Source organism: Saccopteryx leptura, chromosome 2 (genome assembly GCF_036850995.1).
Source record: "Saccopteryx leptura isolate mSacLep1 chromosome 2, mSacLep1_pri_phased_curated, whole genome shotgun sequence".
Classification (NCBI taxonomy): Eukaryota; Metazoa; Chordata; class Mammalia; order Chiroptera; family Emballonuridae; genus Saccopteryx; species Saccopteryx leptura.
Window position 1 is genome coordinate 8,916,339 of NC_089504.1, and position 16,505 is coordinate 8,932,843.

The 16,505-nt window shown below is 44.9% G+C and overlaps 2 protein-coding genes across 9 annotated transcripts in view; both read right to left on the reverse strand.

The window, feature by feature from the left end:
* Window positions 1–14,912, reverse strand: part of ZBTB34 (zinc finger and BTB domain containing 34) — a 28,803-nt gene extending 13,891 nt beyond the window's left edge. Inside the window, exon 1 of the mRNA XM_066367138.1 lies at window positions 14,812–14,912. The gene's annotated coding sequence lies outside the window, so the exon portion shown is untranslated. The remainder of the gene's footprint in view (window positions 1–14,811) is intronic.
* RALGPS1 (Ral GEF with PH domain and SH3 binding motif 1) overlaps window positions 1–15,794 on the reverse strand; it is a 331,320-nt gene extending 315,526 nt beyond the window's left edge. For 3 of the 8 annotated variants that reach the window (XM_066367128.1, XM_066367127.1, XM_066367132.1), the window contains exon 1: window positions 15,304–15,794. In XM_066367128.1, coding sequence (XP_066223225.1) covers window positions 15,304–15,775 — 472 coding nt within the window. In that variant the 5' untranslated portion in view covers window positions 15,776–15,794. The remainder of the gene's footprint in view (window positions 1–15,303) is intronic. The other 5 variants (XM_066367126.1, XM_066367125.1, XM_066367131.1 and 2 more) reach the window with 3 other exon arrangements.
* Between the last annotated feature and the right edge of the window lie 711 nt (window positions 15,795–16,505).

Consider the following 16,505-nt stretch of genomic DNA (forward strand, 5'->3'; position numbering starts at 1 on the left):
ACAAAGTTGTATAAACAGTGACTTTTGGAATTAAAGGTCAAAAGGAAGGTGGGTTTAAGCTTTTTAAAGATACAGAGTCTTGGGCAAAATACAGCAGAAAAAGGAAAATACCAGAGCATTTCTGTAAGTCTGTAAAACTAAGTTTAACAATGAAGCTTCCTTCTCCTCTGTGTGGCTTTTTATTTATCTTCTCAAAAGAATAGAGTACACTTGGAAAAAAAAATTCACTGAAGAGAAAAATACCGAAAGGCCATGATTAACACTTAAGAGAGGGATTCCATTTTTCTGCAAACTGTGGAAGGAAGAGCTTCACCCTCCTTGCCTTCATGGTAGCACTTCCTTCAGCGGTGACAATGAGATGCTGGCTCCTGCCTGAAGCCGTTAACAAGCAACATTCTTGAGCGTCACATTCAAGACTGACACGCAGGCAATTTAAGTCCTAGGCACATTACCAGGCTAAAGGGAGTAAAAGACATAATTAAAAATCACAAGTTCTACACCTAATGACCTACTAATTTATAGAGTCCAGTGGTCCCACGGTAAAAGAAGTCATACCCTCCTACAGAGACATCAAGCTCAAATACGATCTTACACTCCTGTCAGCAATTTCCCAGCACGGGCTACTCACTGGTTTCCTATGGCCTCTGCATGGGATGGCAGTTGGCCTACACCTAATTTACATCAATGTTTAATTAATTTATCTTTAAAATAAATATACGCATATGGTCAAACTTCAAATCATAGTAGAGGAAAATATAGAATGAATATCAAAACTCTTCCCCAGTTCCTCTTCCCAAAGATAATCACTAATGAGAGTTTTTGGGTGTTCTTGCAGAGGAAATTGTAAACATCTATCGGTGTAAACTGTTCTATTCTCTGCTTTTAAAAAATGCATTTCATACACCTTAAAATCCTTCCATAGCAGCACAAACTCACCGACATTTGTCTTCTCTGACTTCACAGTATTCCATGGATGGCTGTGTCACAACACACTTTAGTGGTCCCCAATGGAGACGGAAAGAAGGGGACGACTTAGTCGCAGCATGTTCTCCTAGCAGAGGAAGTGCTGGGTTTGTTTCCCATTTCAATCAATAATACCAAACTACCTCCCAAAAGGGGGCACAACTACCCTTTTCACCAACAACACATACAAGTGCCTTTCCTCCCATAACTGCCAATAATGGGTATTAAATAAACTTTCTTACTTTTGCAAAACTGATAGGTTAAAAACAGTGCTTCACTGTTATGATGTGCATTTATTCAATTATAAATAAGGTTGATCCATCTCTTCTCATGTTTAATGGCAATTTGTCTAAGTCTGTCTTTGAAGTGCCTATTCATATCCTTTGCCCATAGTTGCCTTTTTTTATTGAATTGTCAGAACTCTTTGGATTTAAGGAAATTAGCCTTTTGTCATGTGCTGCAAGTAGGATTCGATTTAATTGCAATCACTAAATGGCATTCTGACTGGGAACTTAAATTACTTTTCTATATTTATAGGAAATATTCATTCCATTTCAATCTTCTGCGTGCACAAAGCCAAAGGGAATTCGAAGATGAATGAGAGTCCCCATCTTGCAGTTTGATACAAGCTTCATGCAGATGCCTCTCAACTCACACATATGGGAATGGAATTCACTTTTGATAATGCAGAGAAGTGATTTATGATAGTTTTTCATTTAGACTTAAGTTTGCAGCTGTTTCAGAAAACAATAATAAACTTGATTATTTCACTCACTAAATACATCAGAATCAGTAGTTTTTAATTCGGCAGATTAATCACTTGTCTTTCTGTCATACTGTATTAAGCAAAAAAACCATCCCCAAACTAGACATTTACATTGCTAGATTTTTTTTTTTTTGTATTTTTTCTGAAGTTGGAAACGGGGAGGCAGTCAGACAGACTCCACATGCACCCGACCAGGATCCACCCGGCATGCCCACCAGGGGGCGATGCTCTGCCCATCTGGGGCATTGCTCTTTTGTGACCAGAGCCATTCTAGCGCCTGAGGCAGAGGCCATGGAGCCATCCTCAGCGCTTGGGCCAACTTTGCTCCAATGGAGCCTTGGCTGAGGGAGGGGAAGAGAGAGACAGAGAGGATAGGGGGAGGGGTGGAGAAGCAGATGGGCGCTTCTCCTGTGTGCCCTGGCCGGGAATCGAACCCAGGACTCCTGCACGCCAGGCCAACGCTCTACCACTGAGCCAGCTGGCCAGGGCCACTACATTTTAATTTAAAAAGCAAGCATAGATAAGCTATTTTTCTTCAATACCATTAATACACATTTTATTTTTGTTTGTAAAAACTATACTTCGGATAAGAACGTGAAATACTTCTATAAAAAAAAACATGGAGGGGACTTAGTTGAGACAGTCTGTTGGGAAGTTCAAAACTGTCAGCCCCTCCACTTCTTCAGAGTCCTTTCCCACTCATTCAACCGATTGGCACATTCACTTCCACTCTCTTTAATTTGAAAGTACTGTCACAGCCCTGGACACAGCTTTCACCTCACATACACTCTGCCACCACTGGTATCCACAGTGGGTTCTAGGAAGGACTACCCGATGTGGGCAGTCTGAACATTTGTTCACTTCCATGTGCCCAGTCACCACCACACTAGCCTCAGCAACTGTAAAGGGGACCAGAGCCACCTCCTATCCCACTCGTTAGCCTTCTAACCTTCCCTGGGAAAGCCATTATCATCATTAATAACCAACATTTATTGCATATTTGATACATGCTAGGCACGCCATAAAGGCCTTACGGGCACTATCCCACTGAATCCTCCTGACCCAGAAGGCATGTATTATTATCCTCGTTCTAGAGGTGAGGAAACTGAGGCTCCCAGAGCCTAACTTTCCCAGGACTGTCCCAAAGCCTGCCCGTCTAGACCCTCTGTGCAATAAGTTTTGTTTAATGTGCCCAGTGGGACTGGGAGGACCAGCAGAAAGAGGCAGGAAAAGCTGAGGAAAAGGCAGGCTAAAGGAGAGTTTGCCCTAGGTCACAGTCCGGCCTGAGGGGCACGGCCAGGGAAAGGGATAGGGACAGGTGGCAAAATCCTATTGCTGCACAGGGCTCCTATCCCTTCCTCTGTGAGTATATTTTAGTACATGCATCAAAAGTACAAATGCACATCCCGTGACCAAGCAACTTCAGCTCTAGAAATTTACTATAGCGCAGTGGATAAAGCATTGACCTGGAATGCTGGGATCGCTGGTTCAAAATGCAGGGCTTGCCTGGGCAAGGCACATACGGGAGTTGATGCTTCCTTCTTCTACCCCCTTCTCTCCCTCTCCTCTCTCTCTAAAAATGAATTAAAAAAAAAAACTAAAAAAAAAAAAAAAATTACTATAGCACCGTCTTTCAGATCAAAATCCCCAAGAGAGGTGAGGGCTAGGGCCAGGAAAAGTCCCAGATGGCCCTCCAGCTGGGGCATACTATGTCTTCCATATTCACAGCATTTATACCCTTTCCCCTCCGAGTCCCTAGCTCTGGCTAACCTGAGCTACTTTAAGTAAACAGCTATTTTTATATGCTAAAGCCTCGACTAATTAGAAACCATTGATCTACTAGGGCTCTGCTGGTCATTTTAATGTCTAAAGATGAAAGTCAGAGACAGCAGATGCTACCAAGACACAGGTTCAGCCCAAGTTCAACAGAATCCAAAGCAGCATTGAGACTGGTTGGTGTTCAAAAAGCAAGAGCAGGCACGAGGGGCTCTCCAGGACCAACCAAGCACTGAGGACAGCAGCCGGGCCAGTGCAGTCCAGGGGCAAGACAGAACCACAGGAGTGGAGAGTGGGCGGGTTCGGGGAGGAAAACAGACACACGCTGGGGAGTGGAGCAGACTGGGCAACCAGAGGAGTCCGCTTCCACAGGGAGGCACTGTGGACCCGGCCACAGGGGAGAGTGGTATTGTCCTGTACATTACCATCCAAGCCAGCCTGGGGCAGTCCTCCCCACAGTCCCAGAGTAAAAAGTGAAAGAGAGCGTTCCTAGAAATAAATGTGTATATCTGCTCAGAAAATAAAAGATCTGATGCAAGCCCATACGACAACAAGGCATCGTAAAGTAAAGCTACTTGATCTCTTTGCAAGATCCCACCCAAAAAGCTGCAGAACATACCAACACAGCCCAAAGAGATGCTGTTCTGAAATGCAACGAACAATGGAATGATAACCCTACTCCAGGTTCCTAAGCTCACGAAGAATAACCACATTTTAACTGAAGGAGCTTTAGAATAAAAAAGCCACTTTACAAAGACAGGGAAACCAGTGGACCATAATCCTTAACAGACACGCTGATCCTCAGAGGGTGAACAGATACCAGTTCATCAATACTCTCCTCTTCCTTTCACCTGCTCCTTCCACTGAGTTTTGAGCAAAGGAGGCAAAAAAGGCAATGGCTGCCCTTATATGTGATAACACTACAGGGTCACACAAAATAAAGTACCTGATTAATGGCAAGTACAGCTCCTTGAGTTTTCAAATGTGCTGCATGTTTACCAATTTCTTATAAAGAACCAGGGAATATAAGGAAGGTTCTATTATTTTCCACTTATGTCATTTGTTCTTATGCCAGCATTTTAATTAATTTATTCATTGATTGATTTTAGAGAGAGAGAAAGGGAGAGAGAAAAACACCAATTTGTTGTTCCACTTATTTATGCATTCATTGGTTGACTCTTGTATGTGCCCTGACCAAGACTGGAACCCACAACCTTGCCAAATTGGGACAACACTCTAACCAATTGTTACCCGGCCAGGACTTATGACAGTATTTTTAAAAGACTTAATTATCACCAAAAACTAACTAAAAAAAAGCATAAATGAATTTTTTATAATGATATAAACGCCTTCCAAACTTGACATTAAGTCCCAGCAGCCACAAAGGCAAATGCATTTGACAACATAGATTTTTATGACCAAAAAAAAATCCCCTTAAAAGATAAATGACACAACCTGACCAGGCGGTGGCGCAGCGGATAGAGCATTGAACTGGGATGCAGAGGACCAGGTTCGAAACCCCAATGTTGCCAGCTTAAGCACAGGCTTACCAGCTTGAGCGCGGGATCACTGGCTTGAGCATAGGATCATAGACATAACCCCATGGTTGCTGGCTTAAAGCCCAAGGCTGCTGGCTTGAGCAAGGGGTCATTGGCTCAGCTGGAGGCCCCTGGTCAAGGCACAAATGAGAAAGCAATCAATGAACAACTAAGGTGCTGCAACAAATAATTGATGCTTCTCATTGCTCTCCTTCCTTCCTGTCTGTCTGTCCCTCATTCTAAAAAAAAAAAAAAAAAAAAGATAAATGACATAGTGGGGAAATATATGTGCTATGTGCACATTTAACAAAAACTTACTTTCCAAATTCTTTAATTTATATTATAAATCGAACAGACTGGGAGGAGATAGAAAATTCTCTGGATGAAGGGGAAAGGATATTAATAGTTAAACAGAAAAAAAGACATGTGACCAAAAAGACATGTGACCAAACAAAAAGATGTTTAGCTCCATTTATAATTAAATACATGCAAATTACAAAAAGAAAAAATGAGATACCATTTGTAGTGCATCAGATTTGCGCACATTTTAAAAGGACTGGTAAATGTATCCTGACGGATAATCTGGTAATAGTGATCAAAATGTCAAAGGCATTTACCATTGGTCCACAATTAACTGCTAGGAATTAAGTCTACAAACATACAGTACCTACAAAAGTTCGTTAGGAAATCTATACTGAGCACTTATATTTGCTATAATAAAAAAAAAAAAGAAGGGAACCACCTCAAAATCCACAAGTTAAAAAAAATTAACAACGAAACACTTGCAGCTATTAAAAATAATAGATATATCTGTATATTTTGATAAAAGCTCTAATATTTAGCCAAAACCAGCAAGATACAGAACAAGATGTATGCATATATGTGATTCCCTTCATACACCTTTCTTAAATATATGCTGCTGTAGCCATTCTGGAAGCAATCACATGACACTATTAATATTGCTGACTTTGGGGAATGAGGGCCAGAGGGAGGGAAAAGAAACAGATTTTATTTTATACTTTTTTAAATCACATAGCTGTATTACTCTTGCTAAAAGATCTTTTTCTAGGCTCTGGCCAGTTGGCTCAGTGGCAGACTATCGGCCTGGCCTGTGGATGTTCTGGGTTCAATTCCTGGCCAGGGCACACAGGAGAAGTGCCCATCTGCTTCTCCACCCTTCCCCCCTCGCTTCTCTCTTTTGCTCTTTTCTCCCCTCCCGCAGCCATGGCTCGATTGGAGCAAGTTGGCCTGGGCGCTGAGGATGGCTCCATGGCCTCCACCTCGGGTGCTAAAATACGGCTCTGGTTGCAAAGGAGCAAGGGCTCCAGATGGGCATAGCATCACCCTCTAGTGGGCTTGCTGGGAGGATCCCGGTCGGGGCACATGTGGGGAGTCTGTCTCTGCCTCCCATTCTCTCACTAAATTTAAAAAAAGAAAAAGAAAAAGATCTTTTTCTAATGATGTTATAGGATTTTACTTAATATATAATTTTTAAGCCTAAGAATCTAGTGAAAGATAGGCTGGAAATGAATAACTGTATCAAGCAATTAGAGAGAAAGAACTATGAGGAAAAATAATTAACACTGATTAGTTTTGACCAAAAAGAGACTGAACAAAGAAAAACTTCATGATGGCAGTAATATTTGAAGAGAGTCTTGTACTTAAATGGAACACAAAGAAGACTCCAGATGGAAGGAGAGGCAAGAGCAGAGGACAGCAGAGTGAAAATGGCTGGGGTAGTGACCAGCATCCTGGTACAAGGGGAGACATGGGGAAGAGGAGCACCAGAGCTGGAATGTGGAGGGCCTTCAATGCTAGCTTAGAAAACTCAACCGAATCTGGCGAGAGCCAACTTGAACATGGGCCTAGAGAAGGACTCAGAGCTTGGAGACTAACCACCCTGGAGGGCAAGTTAGTTCAGCCTCAGACAAGCTGAGTTTAGGATACCCACTGGGCAACTGAGAAGATTTCTCTAATAAGAAATGGGGATTATCAGGCTGGAACTGCGGAAAAACAAGACCTGGAGATACTAATTTGGGAGTAACCCAAAACTGTACTACCTGAGGATGGATGTAGTAAGAAGAGGTTACTCAGGAGAGAAAACAGAAAAAGATAGCTGAGAACAGAAAAGCTGTTTGCGCCTATAACAGAAGTATTGTAACATAATATCTCATAGAAGTATTAACACCCACAGCTAGCCCTCTCCTTAACACATCATTTCACTGACTAATAAAATTCTGCATCATGTGTTCTGTTAAGCCGTAAGGAAATCGTACAATGAAAAACCAAAACCAGTGACATCTTCTCACTGCTGACCCTTTTGAAGACAGCCTAAAGGTAAGAAAGGACATGTAAATTCATCTGGGCAAAATATCATGGACCTTGAAATTCCCTCTACAACATTCTTTGGTAAAGCTCTGTGACCATTTCCCCACAATGACAACCAGAACAGAAGTGTAAGCAATTAGCAATGAGCTGATTTTTTGAGCCTCCCATGCTGCTGAGCTCTCTGAGGGCAGGGACTGTGTGCCCAGAGCTCAGCAGTGTGTCAAGCAGGGAGAGGCTCTCAGCACCTGGCAGCTGATGAAGTAATCAAGCTGGTGGCTCAAAATCCAAAACTGCCACCATAGCTGCACCCTCAGCTTTCAACCTTCCCTGCTGAAGACCCAAAACATGTAGGACCGTCTCTGCCAGCAGACAAAATCTAGCAAGATGGCTTATTCCCCTCTAGCCCGTCAACACTCTAATGTGCTCCACTTCATTTAAAGACACCCAGTGACACTTCCAAGAAAGAAAAGCAAGGTTGCAATTCTGGAATTGTTTAAGGCACCCAGGGATATCCATTCTTCTCAATCAAGACGCTCATGATTCCAAACCTAGACATGCACCTGCTGGCTTCCGTCACTTGCTGATACTGGAGACACAACTCAGATGCGGCTTTCCCTTGCAGGCACTGAAGACTTGATGATCCCTAACTTCCTTTCTCACATGAAAAGTCACTAAAAAGACCACAGATGGAAGCCCTAGGAATGACAGGCATGAGAGCAGCAGTAAAAACTACATAAAAATAACTTTTCTAGGTATTTCTGCCTGAGTCTAGATCAAAACTAAAATTGAACTGTCATGAATTACAATCCAATCCTTTAGAAACCAGCAGCCAAATAACACCAGGGCTGCAAGGAACATTCTGGTGCTGCTGGGAGAAAAAAATAAATAAATGGCATTCTGCAATGGATATTCATGAAGCACTCATCCTAATTTAAAAGAAAACAAGTCTAGAGTTCTTATGCATTAATTCATGTGAGCCTGAAAGAACATTTTTATCCAAACTGTTAAATTTTCTACCAAGGCGTTAACATTCTCCAAGGCCACTCAGATACACTAATTCCGAGAGTGTGTGGTTTGGTTTCACAGTGGGGTGTGTCTTTCAGTCAACGCAAAACATCAGAAGCTTCTTCTGAGCTTTCCTAGAAGGGAAGGAATAGCATCTCTAACCTTACTGGCAATGTTAAAAACTAACAGTTATTGAGCTCCTACTGGGTACCTTATGGTAAGTGAGCTCTTGACCTGCTCACTGAATCTTCATGACAACATCATGAGATAGATACTGCAACTATCCCTATTCTACAGATGAGAAAACAAACTGAGAGAGACTAAGAGCCTTTCCCAAAGTCACGAAGACTGGCTGAGTCAGGATTTGAACCTAGTTGTCAGTCTCCCGAGCCAGATTTTTTTTTTAAGTGAGAGGAAGGGAGATAAAGAGACAGACTCCCACATGCGCCCCGACTGGGATCCACCTGGCAACCACCATCTGGGGCTGATGTGATGTTAGGACCAACAAAGCCATCCTCAGCACCTGGGCCAATGCTCTAAACCAGGCATAACCAACATACAGCCCGCAGGCCATATCTGGCCCACGTAATGAGTTTATGCAGCCATGATTAAATTTTTAATATTCTCCGCTACTTTAAAATCTCAGCTACTCAGAAGTGGAAGTGTCTTATTGGAAACTGAGATATTTAAGATAGTGATACGCAGAAGAGAATTCCGCATGTGACTAATCTAGGGTTAACTTCCAATAATTAATCGAATGGATTTATGATACTTCTTCATTTTTTAAAAAAATTCCATTTCCAAGATTTATAGCTTTTGTACTCGTCTATATTCGGTATGAACTGTTCAGCATTTAGCGGCGATGTGAAGCCCACATTCTTTCAGACGGAGTTTGCCAGTGCTCAACCAAGGTCAAACAATTCCTTATTTTTGTGGTCAAGTGTGCTGAATCAAGTGGCATTGTAGCATAGACAATAGCTGCAGTTGATAACTGAAAACGTGCCCAGGATATTTGTAAAATGAAATAATTGTTTTATTTGCGATATAACCCCTTCAAGCTCATTCTATTAATTAAATATTGTTTTGATTGATTGCGATACAGTTTGGATATTTATACAGTATGTAATTATATATATTAAAATATTTTTATTAAAATAATATTGTATATTAAAATTTTTTCACTCACATTTATTCATAAACAAATTACATAATAAAATTTTGTTTACTTAAATCGTTTTTGTATTTAACTTTTTTTTTTAATTTTTTTTTTTTGTATTTTTCTGAAGCTGGAAATGGGGAGAGAGTCAGACAGACTCCCGCATGCGCCCGACCAGGATCCACCTGGCATGCCCACCAGGGGCGACGCTCTGCCCACCAGGGGGCGACGCTCTGCCCACCAGGGGGCGATGCTCTGCCCCTCCGGGGCGTCGCTCTGCTGCGACCAGAGTCACTCGAGCGCCTGGGGCAGAGGCCAAGGAGCCATCCCCAGTGCCCGGGCCATCTTTGCTCCAATGGAGCCTTGGCTGCGGGAGGGGAAGAAAGAGACAGAGAGGAAGGAGGGGGGGTGGAGAAGCAAATGGGCGCTTCTCCTATGTGCCCTGGCCGGGAATCGAACCTGGGGCCCCCGCACACCAGGCCAACGCTCTACCGCTGAGCCAACCAGCCAGGGCCTGTATTTAACATTTTTTAATTTTAATATTTCATCCGGCCCGTGAAAAAAGTTTTTTCTAATCTGGCCCGGGGGCAAAAACTGTTGGCCAGGTCTGCTCCAACCAATGGAACCATTGGCTGCTGGAGAGAAAGAGAGAAGAGGTAGAGGGAGGAGGAGGGGGAGATGAAAGGAGGGAGGGGAAAAGAAGCAGATGTCTGCTTATTATGTGTACCCTGACTGGGAATCAAACCCAGGATGTCTGTACACCGGGCTGACGCTCTAGCCACTGAGCCAACCAGCCAGGGCCTAGAGCCAGAATTCTTAAATGTTGTAAGAGTAAGATTTTAATCCAGGCCCCCTGGTGACAGTCAAGATATTTATTGGTGCCAGACTCTTACTAATCAACTTTGAGTGGAAAGGGAATTCTCACTAAAGGATATATCATTACACCAACACAGTGATAATTAATTTGCTGTAGTTTGCATCCAGTTCTCTGCATAGTGTCCATTCTTTTTAATTCTGTTATGAAGTGGGTAAATAGATGTTTCCAATTCCAATCATGAATTAGAAAGATTTGTTATCAGGTAAAAGAATGAATAAATCCTGATTCAGCCAGTCTTAACGACTTTAGGAAAGGCTCTCAGTCTCTCTGAGTTTGTTTCCTCATCCTTACTTAAAGCAAAGAACTAAAAAATGTCAAGGAGTAGCATCCTATATTTGCTTACTGCTAGCATTTCAGAGGGCACTGAACCTAAAAAATATACTGCTCACAAAAATTAGAGGATATTTCAAAATGAATATGCAGTGGTAAAGAAAGAAGCATTTGATTTTGTTTTATTAAAAAAGAACATCAGAAAAGAAAATGACAAGTCAAAGAAAGTTGTTCATTATGCAAATGAGATACAAAACCAACTTTTATTTCATTGGGGAAAATGCACTAAACAAAAGGCTATGAAAGTGCCTGACCAGGTGGTGGCGCAGTGGATAGAGCGCCAGTGGGATGCAGAAGGACCCAGGTTCGAGACCCCGAGGTCGCCAGCTTGAGCGCAGGTTCATCTGGCTTGAGCAAAGAGCTCACCAGCTTAGACCCAAGGTTGCTGGCTCCAGCAGGGGGTTACTCGGTCTGCTGAAGGCCCGCGGTCAAGGCACATGTGAGAAAGCAATCAATGAACAACTAAAAAGTCGCAACGCGCAACGAGAAACTGATGATTGATGCTTCTCATCTCTCTCCATTCCTGTCTGTCTGTCCCTGTCTATCTCTGCCTCTGTAAAAAAAAAAAAAAAAAAAAAAAGGCTATGAAAGTAATGGAGCATCTGCACGTTCCCTGATCCCCTAATTTTTGAGAGCAGTGTACATTAAGTCCCGCCTCTTATCACAAAAAGACTAGAAAAGCTCATCTTGAACTGCTTTCTTCCATGTCATCAATATTAACCAGAAAATAACCATTAGATATTAAACTGCATCAGCTGGTGACCTTCACTAAGCTAAATTCAACAGTTTATCAGCTACAAAACATCACCTGAACACAATTAAGACGTTTGAAAAACAGCAGAATTTGAACAAATAACATGACAATTAATGAGAAAGACATAATAATGGCATTCGAGATTCACAACTGGCATTTTTTTTTCTTTTTTTCTTTATTCATTTTTAGAGAGGAGAGAGAGAGGGAGAGGGAGAGAGACAGAGAGAGAGAAGGGGGGAGGAGCTGGAAGCATCAACTCCCATATGTGCCTTGACCAGGCAAGCCCAGGATTTCGAACCGGCAAACTCAGCATTTCCAGGTCAACACATTATCCACTGCGCCATCACAGGTCAGGCCACAACTGGCATTTTTTACAGGCACTTGAGCTAGAAGATAGAAGAAGGATCCAGGGACAAGCAGAAATCCACAACTCAATAGATACACTCATGGTCAGCAGCCTAGCATTTCTCCTAATGTGTACCTAATATCAATAATAATGATATTAAAATGTATTAAACAGTTACTAGGTGCAAATTTTGCCAGCTCTTCGTCTATTTTTTATTTTTATTTTAAAACTCATAGCAACCCTATACAGTAATTTTATCCCTACAATATAGATGAGTACACAGAGACTCCAAGACATCATATAAATTGCCCAAGTTCACATAGCTACTAAGTAGCCTTAGTAGCTGGTCTGATTCCAAAGCTGATGGTCTTTCTCTCCCCAAGACCTCCCAAACAAAGGATTACATGATTTTTTTTCTTTTCCCAAAATTAAGAGTAAACAATTTAATGTTTCAAAAATGTGTATTATGTTATCAGCACCCTAAGAATGAAACCTGAAAACATCCACCTTGAATGGCAGCATTAGATATAAGTGACATGACAGAAGAAACTGATAATAGAATGTCCTTTTAAAAAAGGAGGGAGGCCCTGGCAGCTTGGCTCAGCAGTAGCATCGGCCCAGCATGTGGAAGTCCCAGGTTCAATTCCCAGTCAGGGCACACAGGAGAAGCGTCCATCTGCTTCTCCAGCCTTCCCCCTCTCCTTTCTCTCTACCTCTCTTCCCCTCCCGCAGCCAAGACTCCACTGGGGCAAAGTTGGCCCAGGTACTGAGGGCCGCTCCATGGCCTCTGCCTCAGGCACTAGAACTGCTCCAGCTGCAACAGAGCAAAGCCCCAGATGGGCAGAGCATCGCCCCCTGGTGGGCATGCCAGGTGGATCCCGGTTGGCCGCATGCGGGAGTTTGACTACCTTCTAACTTCGGAAAAAATAATTTTAAAAAAAGGAGCTATTAAAAATAAAAGTTGTTAATCAATAAAAATAAAGACATATTTAGTGCCTGTTATAAAAGTCTAGCTACAGTATTAGCTACTACAAAGGCTCAGAGAGATTATAGGTCATTAGGACCCAATGCCCTCAAAAACTCCCAGTCCACTTAGGACAAGTTTAATAAGCAAGGAACCAGTGCAGAATGCTGTACTGGAGCTTCTGAGTGCCACAGAAGCATGGGGGGAGGGCAGTCTGGGAACACCCTCTGGAGGAAGTATATCTTCAGCACGGGTTTGAAGGAAGTGAAATGAAGAATTTACACAGAAGAGAAGAAAAAGGAGGCCAGCACTTCAGAAGGGAAACCAACAGGAGTGAAGCTCTAGAGCAGCAATCTTCAACCTTTTTCATCTCATGGCACACATAAACTAATTACTAAATTTCTGCAGCACACCAAAAAATATAGTTCTGCCGATTTGACCAAAAAGGGGGTGGTGGTGGTAAAATTTTGATTCATTCACACTCGACAGCTACTGTTGTTTGCCGCTGTCATGTTTTTATCTGACAATCTAAGGGAAAAGAGGTCAGTGCCCCTGACTAAATAGTCAGGTATTGTATTGTTTTAAAAATTCTTGTGGCACACGAGTTGAAAATCGCTGCCCTACAGTCACAAACCCACTCCCAAAGGGAACAGGTTGGGAGAGGAATAAGCGGGAAATAAAGGTTCAGGTAGGTAAGGAGGGGCCAACCAAGGAAAGCCTTGAAGGTGGGCAATGGCTGGACACAATGCGGCAGGTAAGAGGCCACTACTCAGCTCTGAGGAGTGGTACAAATGCCATCATCTCTTGGCCTATCACCTGGCCCCTAAGTTCTCCCTTCCTCTTCTATAAATGATCTAACATAAGGAACCACCTCCAGTCTCCTGCCCACACCACTGCCTTTAGAATAGTTTCAACTTTGGCCTAGTGTTCAAGTTCTTTCAGGAACTAGCCCAACCAATCCTTCCTCCTGTTCCCTTCCTATCTGAACCCTTCTCTGTAAGCAGGCTGGTCTATTCACTAACTCCATAAGATCACTGGACCTGATTCCTCTTTTCCCATCTGAATCCGACTCACCTTTTAACAGCCAGTTCAAAGCCCAATCCTTCCCTAAGCCTCCCCTGTCCACTGGCCTATAATGACCTTCAGCTCTCCTTCCTCTTAGTTTTACAGTGCACAGCCCTGTCTAATAAATTACCTTTTCACAGGTAAATTCTCAGCACCTAGTGTAAAGCTGCTCGGAGGCTGTGTGCCTTCTACGTCTTTCACCCACCACATGGAATAGCATCTTGACATTTAATAAGCAAGCAAACACTCAATTCTTTTTTTGACTTCCTATATTAAGTTTGGCATTAGCATAAAGGAAGGATGGGGAGGTGGGGAGGGGGGACTTCTAAAGTCAGAGAACAGCTAAGTAGCTGTTGCAATAATCCAGATGTGAAGCAAAGAGGGCCTGGACTAGGGAACAAAGAGAAAACGGGCAAATATAAACAACAAAAAAATGTTTGCATGCAAAAACTCGGAAGAATATGATCGACTGCTACTAGGAACAAAAACAAGGGATGAATTATGAGTAAGGTAAGGTTTAGAAACACTTCTTGGAATCATTTTAAAGCCTGTCTGAAACCCAGTGTATTAAGTGGCCAAAAAGTACCTCTTTGCAAAAAGTCTTCAGTGAAACTGCCCAATATCTTGAACCAAGGACAGCCCTTCCAATTTCAGACATAGACCGTATACAGGAGTAGAACTGGAAGAGTCTTCAGAGGGCTAATGTAAAATCCTCAATGACCATACGGGGAAACTGAGACACAGCGTGGAAGAGGCTTGCTGAAAGTCTCAAGACAGACTTCCAGACTAGTGCCGCCCGAAAGCATAGCCGCCAGACCTAGAAGGACACTGTTTACACCCCCAGTCCGGCCCAGGTCCAGCCCTCCGTAATGGCAGGACCGACTGAGGGCGAGAGTGACCATGGAGACGTCTAGGGCCAAGCACGACGCGCCGTCGTGTTTACCTGGAGAAAGGCGGTGGCTTGAGGCAGGGGCTCCGTTGCAACCACAAGCAGGGCCAGTCCTGCGGCCTGGCCCGGTTATCCAAGGGTTTCACCCACCCGGCCTCCTCGTACAAAGGGGTAGCGCCCCGAGGGCAAAGGGCCCGGAAGCAGGGGATCCCCCGACGCTCGGGGCGGCGGCTGAAGAACCCGGGGCAGCTTGCCTAGCGCGACCCTCTGCTCGCCAGTAGCATCCGGACTGCGGGCCGCGCACTGCTGGCCCGTCGGGGGCGAGCGCCTGGCCGGAGCAGGTGCCCGGGGCCTCCCGACCCCGCCCGGCCTCGGCTCCAGCCCGCGCCACCCGCCCACCCACCGGCCCGCCGGACTGACCAGGCGCGGAGGCTCCCGCCGGCCGCGCCCACAGGGAGCCGGACAGCGGCTGGGGACTGCCCCCGGCCCCGCCAGCTCTGCCCGAGCCTCGCCCACCGCCTGCCGTCCCCGGCCAGCGTGCCTCACCTGCCGAGAGCGCCGCGCTCACATCGCCCGCCCGCGGCGCTCCCTCCGCCGCCGCCGGCGCCAGGCCCGTCCCCGCCGCTCCAGCAGCCGCCCCAGCCCGCGCCCCCCGCCCCCGGAAGCGCTTCGAGGCCCCGCCCCTTCGGTACCAGCGCTTCCGGGCAGGCGCGGACCGGGAAGGTGGCGCGGCGGTGCGATCTTCTTGCGGCGTCCCGATCTGGCCCGAGTATGTCCCGCAGCCTCGCCACGGATGACTGGGAGGACGGCAGTCCTGATCTCGACTCCGGAAGGGAGCGGCAGCAGCCATGCTCTCCAAGCCTCCCGCCCGTGGTCTCCGCGGCGCCCCCTGCTGGCGGGAGGAGGGCTCCCGGAGCGGAATGGGTAGGGGGCCAGGACCCTTGACACGCCATGACCCGGAGCCTGTGTCCACCCCCGGCTCAGCCCTCCGCTTCCGAGACCCTGTCTCCCACAGCATTTCGGGTGCCTGCAGCTCCGAGCTGCGCCTGGCGGGGCAGCTGAAGGCAGTAAGGTGCAGTGGTTCAGAGCACGGGCCAGGGGACCTGCCATACAGAGTCACTTAATGTAGGACCTTGGGCAGATTTCCTTTCCCTCAAAATGGACATAAAAATTCCGAAGTTGAGGTTATAAAGTCCCTGGCACAGAGCAGGTATCAAAAAATGCGCATTGCCAGACTCTTGGAGACACCCCAATCTTGACGCTGGGGTAGGAGTAGGAGTGGGAACCTTGCCCAACATTGAACTCTCTGCTTCGGGCGAATTTAACACCCTTTAAAGAGCTTCTCTTCGCATTTTTGTGGACTCCTCAGTGGTTGTCAGCGATCTCTTTTCCTTTTTCTGACTGCAATAAAAGTAAACTAGGAATCAAAGATACTAACTCTTCTTCAAGATAGAAAGCTGAGACTTCCCGATGCTATCTCATCCTTTGCAAGCAGGAACTCTCCAGGATCCATCCAGTAACCATCTTCCAATAACAACAGCAAACCTTTGTTACAGTCTGGGCAGGGCATTGTGTAGGCACTTTATAGGCATGACCTCTAATACACAACCCCAGGAGGTAGCCGTGTATTATTACCCTTATTACTGAGGTTCAGAGAGGTAATTGACATATCTAAAGTCACACAGCTAAATATCAGACTTGAGATAAGCTTCCTTGTCTCTCTGACTCCAGACAGGAACTTCTATGGC